At 34.7% G+C, this 6,533-nt stretch overlaps 1 protein-coding gene across 1 annotated transcript; it reads left to right on the top strand.

Moving 5' to 3' along the window:
* The first annotated feature begins 119 nt into the window (after positions 1-119).
* Positions 120-6,155, top strand: LOC107480064 (ADP-ribosylation factor GTPase-activating protein AGD3-like). The gene is made up of 19 exons (XM_052258404.1): positions 120-261; positions 505-581; positions 648-748; positions 997-1,067; positions 1,150-1,212; positions 1,508-1,552; positions 1,694-1,759; positions 1,867-1,914; positions 2,048-2,143; positions 2,269-2,310; positions 2,771-2,986; positions 3,086-3,403; positions 3,476-3,562; positions 3,655-3,993; positions 4,134-4,279; positions 4,346-4,430; positions 4,566-4,731; positions 5,291-5,549; positions 5,681-6,155. The coding sequence occupies exons 1-19, from the start codon at positions 217-219 to the stop codon at positions 5,787-5,789; spliced, it is 2,379 nt and encodes a 792-aa protein (XP_052114364.1). The 5' UTR covers positions 120-216; the 3' UTR covers positions 5,790-6,155.
* The last annotated feature ends 378 nt before the right edge of the window (positions 6,156-6,533 follow it).

Raw genomic sequence — 6,533 nt, 5'->3', positions numbered from 1 at the left:
TTTAACTTTTAAATTTAATAATCAAAGATAAATAAAAAAACAGAACCATTAACCATTGTTTCATTCCTCTGTCTCTCTTTCTTTCTCTTAAATTAAGCTAAGCTTTGCGTTGGAAAAAAAAAATTTATCTGTCATCATCAGATTCATAATCACATTGCCAAATTTACTTCCTTTGTTGAAGAAATCAAATCTTCATTTCTGGAACCCAAAATAAAAATGCATTTCGCAAAGCTCGATGATTCCCCCATGTTCCGCCAGCAGGTTCTTCTTCTTACCATATCATATTCAATTTATTCAAACATCTATATCTATGTTGATTTTATCGTAATTCACGTCATGTTGAGCAGCACGAGGTGCCTCCTATGCAATCTCATCATTCATGCTTGATTTTTTTTTTTTTTGAGGATGTTTTAATATGGCGGAAAGAAAGCATTCTATAACAGAGTTTGCTTTTAAAAAATGGAATTTAACGAATGTGGTTGTGTATGATGGATGCATTTGCAGCTGCAGTGCTTGGAGGAAAGTGCAGAATCATTACGCATCAGATGCTGCAAATTTCACAAAGGATGTCGAAAATATACGTACGTTCACTCTTGGATTGGGATTATTCTCTGAATAAATATTTGATTTTTTTTAAATCTTTTCAGGGAAGGATTAGGAGAGGTATATGAAGGGGACGTGGCATTTGCTACTGCCCTTGAAGATTTTGGAAGTGGCCATAATGATCCTCATTTTGCTGCTTTAGGAGGTAAACCTCATCTTCTCTTTCTTTCTCTACTAAAATTAAATTAATATCTTTGGTTATTTTAGCCTTCAACTGATATGAAGATTCAGGTTGAGTATATCCATGCATACTCCAGTTTTTGCTATGTTTATTTACTCTTAGCTATGCTTTTAATTTCTTAACCTATGTGCTTCCGTTGACTATGAATAAGATTGCACTAAGGTTTATGTCTGTGCTGCTGACTCTGAAGAATTTTGCTTTGGTATTCCCAGAACCTGTGATGAGCAAATTTACTACTGCTTTGAGAGAAATCAGTACATACAAAGAACTTCTTCGGTCACAGGTAATGATTTGTTCCTAGTAAATCACAGGCTATTGTGCTTATTGGAATTCGTATTCTGTCCTGACTTATTGTGGTTTCTTAGGTAGAGCAGATGCTTACTGACCGGTTACAACACATTATGAATGTTGATATCCATGAAGTCAAGGTATGCTGTGACTTTGGTAGTAGATATTTACTTCTTTTTTTTTAATGCATACACATAACAAAGTTGGTTATCATATGCTAAAACTATGGAATATTAGGATAATAGGATGTAATACTTGAAGATATGACTTATCTCCAGTGGATTATCAACAGTGGGAGAAGAGTTGAAATCATGATTTTGAAACAGTGATTAGAAGCTGTTTAGTGGAATTAAGACCGATCAGTGTGAAAAATTAGTAATCTTTCACCATTTAATGTTCAACAATATATTCATATGTTCTTGCCTTTTTATGCAGGAAGCTCGGAAGCGTTTTGACAAAGCTTCTGCTGTATATGATCAGGTGCTTCTCATTTGTGTTGAGATTTAACTTTTATTTAGATCAGTAGAGGCAACAATGTGTGCCTGCGTGTCTGTAAAAATTTCAATTGCAGATCTCCTGATCATAACATGATAGCGATGTCCATTATATTATTTGCTACAGGCACGAGAAAAGTTTATGTCACTGAAAAAAAGCACAAAGCCTGATATTGCCACTACCATGGAAGAGGTAATTCTGGTAGCTTCTCTTTGGAATTTTTATTCATAACGTATTCCTGTTGCTTGTTGTGAGTTTGTATGATCTTTTAAATCTAATTTGGTATAGAGAAATTCCAGGAATTGCAGAATGCAAGAACCTCATTTGAAGAAGCACGTTTCAATCTGGTAATGTCAATTGCACATATATCTCACATTAATTTGAGCTTCTGAATTATAGCATGTATATCGTTATAATATAACAATAAAAGAAAATAAAATCCTCGTTATGTCTAAAACGAAAACATTTATCATCGGCTAGGTTGTTGCTCTCAATAATATTGAGGCCAAAAAGAGATTTGAGTTCTTAGAGGCTATCACTGGAATCATGGATGCTCATCTTCGATACTTTCAACAGGTATATGAAATACTCATTACATGGCTTTCTCATTATTATTATTATTATTACTATTATTTTATATTTTACTTTTTTCATATCTAGTATTTCACTTAATACATTTTTCAAGGTCCCTTCTGTTGCAGGGATATCAACTATTACATCAGATGCAACCTTTCTTTAGCGAGGTTTTGCTACTACTACTATAATTTTTTTTTTCCATTTATGTGATTGCTCATGCCATACATAGTAGAGAGCGTACTTTTCCACAGATAAGCAGATGTAGTTTTTTGAATTTTCTAAACTTATAAACCAAGGGTGATCAAGCAGCATAAAAACACAGTTAATGATGTATAACATTCAATTACTGGATTAGGGAAACACATTTGACTGAATGGAAAATTTTCTTTCATGTCTGAGGTGCCATTTCATTTCTTTTAGAAATACTATTCAGTATAGCACATTTAAAAATAGTATTCAACAGCATTGTCTAGAAATAATTACCAATTTAGTGGCTAAAATGAGAAACCTAAGGACATGATAGTCTTTCATGAGAGCCAGTTCGAAATATGGGAACTTTCTTTCTTCAACTTGATGCTGAGAGGGAAAGGGCCAATTGCTGAAATATCTAACTCGACCATGTTGCAGATTTTGGATTATGTACAGCAATCAAGAGAAAGTTATGATGAAGAGCAGATTTCTCTTTATAAAAGAATGGAAGAGTACAAAAAACGAGTTTATCAAGAGAGTAGAATGTCTTTAAATGGCCCTTATGGTTCTCCTAATGGAGACTCTGTCCATCCTTTTTCTAGGATATCAAATGAAGTGGCTGATGTAGTGAAGGAATCTGCTGCAAATGGAAAGGTATTTTACAATTTACACTATGAATACGATATTCAATGTCGACAATGTATTTAATTTTAGCCTATCTTAATCTCAAAAGTGCATGGTTTATACATATAGGTTGAAATCATTAGACAAGGTTTTCTCTCAAAGCGATCCTCTAATTTAAGGGGTGACTGGAAAAGAAGGTATTTTGTTCTTGATAGTCGGGGAATGCTATACTACTATCGCAAACCATGGAATGGTGGCACTGAAAATGGTTCTGGGCTTCTAAGTCGATGGCTTTCTTCTCATTACCATGGAGGTGTCCATGATGAAAGATATGCAGCACGTCACACAGTAAACCTGCTGACATCCACAATTAAAGCTGATTCTGATCAGTCAGATTTAAGATTCTGCTTCAGGATTATCTCACCATCAAAGAACTATACATTGCAGGTACTTGGTTTTTACATTATTTAAATTTGTTCTTACTTCTAAATTCTGATGATGCAATGGAAAGCAATGCAGGCAGAAAATGCAGTGGACCAGATGGATTGGATGGAAAAGATAACCGGAGTCATTGCATCCTTGTTGAGCGTCCAGTCACTGGGAACGGTACATAGTAGAATTTTTTCTTTCAAATTCATTAATCCTCCAATGCTCATGTTATTTCTGATTAATATGATTATATAACATTTCTGTGACAGCCTCCCTGTGCTAAGCGAAAAACTGGAGACAGTGACACTGCTAAGAAGACTGATGTGCCAGAAAGTTCTCTAGATGATGGTCACACCGTGACCGACAAGTCTGAATCAAGGAAATACACTACTCCCGGTAGCCAATATCGTACATATAAGAGTTTGCAGTTGCAAAGACACAATATGAAAAGTGAAAAGCCAATTGAATTTCTAAGAAGGGTGAGTGGAAATGACAAGTGTGCAGATTGTGGTAAACCTGAACCAGATTGGGCATCCTTAAACCTTGGCATCCTTATATGCATTGAATGTTCCGGTGTTCATCGTAATCTTGGAGTACATATATCAAAAGTAAGTCAATAAGTTTGCAGTTTTAAGTTTACCTTCAATGTTATGTATGGTTCGTTCCTTTGTAAACTCAGTGATGGAAACAAAATCCTTTTCCTTTTACTACTCATTTCTGCAGCTAAGGTGAAAAACATTTTTGGCAGGTAAGATCATTGACACTTGATGTGAAAGTCTGGGACCCTTACGTCTTAGCCATGTTTAAGACACTGGGCAATTACTTTGCAAACTCAGTTTGGGAAGAGTTAGCTTCAAAGAGTACTTTGCAAACTGATGATAATGCATCTGTTGGGTAAGTATTGCTAACACTGATGAGAATAACTGTTCAGACATATGCTAACCAGCACCTGCTATGTAGTTCATCCAATGCCAGGGGAGACAAAGTAAAAAAACCGAAACCTGATGATTCTATTTTTTATAAATATCAATTTCTATTTTCTTTAGTTGGGCACCCCATATGTTGCACCAAACCTATTTGATATATAAGCCACTATAGCTGCAATTGATTCTACTTTGCATACTAGGTTAAAAACATAAAAAAAACGTAGGATTTCATTGCCTGAACATGATTTTTGCAGTACTCTGAGAAAATGTTCATTTGCCGAACAAAAGAAAGCCACTCTGTCCATTCTGTGGCAAAAAAAGTGTGGGAAAGCATTTGTGCCAATGACATGAAAGCAGCGTACCGGCATATTGTCAAGTCAGGTGTGGATGTCAATGCCATCACTGGCCACACATTATCTGGTATGTCTTATTACCCAAGAAATTGTTGTGGTTCTAAGACACAATTAGATTGCTTTCTTTAGAGAGATATTTGTTCCCACACTTAATTACTATAGGATTGATGATAATATTCTCCTAAGATATAATGAAACCATTAAATTTTTTAGTTACCAATAATAAGACACACTTAACTCTGTTGAACAAAGAACACTCTCCATAGTTAAATAAAATGTACACTTGGTATTTGTTATATATTTTCATACAGTGGGCAATTATCTTTTTATATATACAAAAGAAGTAACCAAAATACAAGCACAAAGCAACCAAATCATAAGTCACGTATGAACTTAAAGGTTGTAACTTTTCATTGCATAATGGGTACAACAGTACATTGCAACCTTTCAATGCCAAAGATCATAACTCATGTATGACCGCTTAAATGAAAATTAAAGAAACGATTAATAAACCGTTTATTTCAATATTAATAAAATTAATATTAAATATTAAATTTGTAAATATCTTTTAAATCTGAGTCCCAAAAAAGTTTCTAGTGTGAATACCATTGTTTGGTGCTCTGCAGAAGGTTCTTGCAACATGACTTCATCAGATAAATCAAACATATCATCACCATCTCAACGTGAAAATCAGCTGATGAATGAGAACATACAACTTGGTTCTGGTGTGCTTCACCTGGCATGCATCACTGCTGATGCTGGTATGGTGGAGTTGCTCCTACAATATGGTGCAGACATTAATGCTTGCGATTCGAAAGGTCAGACACCACTTCATTACAGTATTACTGCAGGAAATACTGAAGCTGCAAAAGTGCTACTTATGAGGTAAATTAATTAACATTGCTGGATGGGTTTCTTAGACATATATTCCTAATAACGTTGCTTATCCTTGTATTCTTAGATAATTTCAAATTTCAGTTTAATGTTTACTTTTCCTACCGTCTTGTTATTTACAGGGGGGCCAATTCAAATGCTGCAGATAAAGAAGGCAACACTCCTATTAAGCTAGCATCACAGTCCAACTCCATTGACGCTGAAACCTTGGCTCTCTTGGCAAGAAGATGACATATATGACAACAAAAACTACCCTTAAGCAGTCATTGATTTTCCATGTCTCAAGATTAAATCAAACCTATAGTTTGAGTGCAATGGATAAAGGAGAAACGTAACTAGAACTAGCTAGCCATGCATATAAAGTGATGCAAAGGGGGCTGGAGTTGGACCACGATATATACTTGAAGGATGTGGGGCTACCACCATCTCGGTGTCGCAGGCTCTACTCTCTTTGAACTTTTGAAAATTGGATCATTATCATGATCGTGTAACCATGTCCATATGTATTCTAAACGGGGTATACGAAGAAGAGAGGCAGAAACTCACCTGCAGTCCACTGCAGGTGAAGTTGCTTTTGGATGGCTGACATGTGTTGCTATATGGTTTAAAAAAAATCGGTTTATTTTATATAAATGGTTTATTTAAAAAAATTGGTTTGAATTGGACCAAGCAGTTACTTTTATTCTCTTCTTTTTCGTTTCGCACGTAAAATTCGTTCTCTTTCAATCCTTTTTGAGAACTAATATGAAACTTTCAATTAGGTATGTTCCTTTTATTTATATTTCTTAATCAAATTTATTATTTCAAATGTATTTCTTAATTTATGTTTTTATTCATTCCTCTGTGAATGATGAAAATTATTTAATAAATATGTACATGTTTATGTCATTACACCATTTTGATGTTCAGGATCATAAATGCCAAGCTAATTCATGACAATTTCATGTGATGGAAGACAAAAATGTAATTATGGTA

This window comes from Arachis duranensis, chromosome 3 (genome assembly GCF_000817695.3).
Source record: "Arachis duranensis cultivar V14167 chromosome 3, aradu.V14167.gnm2.J7QH, whole genome shotgun sequence".
Taxonomy (NCBI): domain Eukaryota; kingdom Viridiplantae; phylum Streptophyta; class Magnoliopsida; order Fabales; family Fabaceae; genus Arachis; species Arachis duranensis.
Note: the sequence above shows the minus strand (reverse complement) of the source record. Positions and strands in the feature narration are given on the sequence as shown.

Excerpts from the sequence above, each read along its gene's own strand:
- LOC107480064 (XM_052258404.1), top strand. The coding sequence starts at position 217 with ATGCATTTCGCAAAGCTCGATGATTCCCCCATGTTCCGCCAGCAG. Across the intron at positions 2,987-3,085 it reads AATCTGCTGCAAATGGAAAG|GTTGAAATCATTAGACAAGG; the intron begins GTATTTTACAAT and ends TTATACATATAG. Across the intron at positions 5,550-5,680 it reads GCAAAAGTGCTACTTATGAG|GGGGGCCAATTCAAATGCTG; the intron begins GTAAATTAATTA and ends TGTTATTTACAG.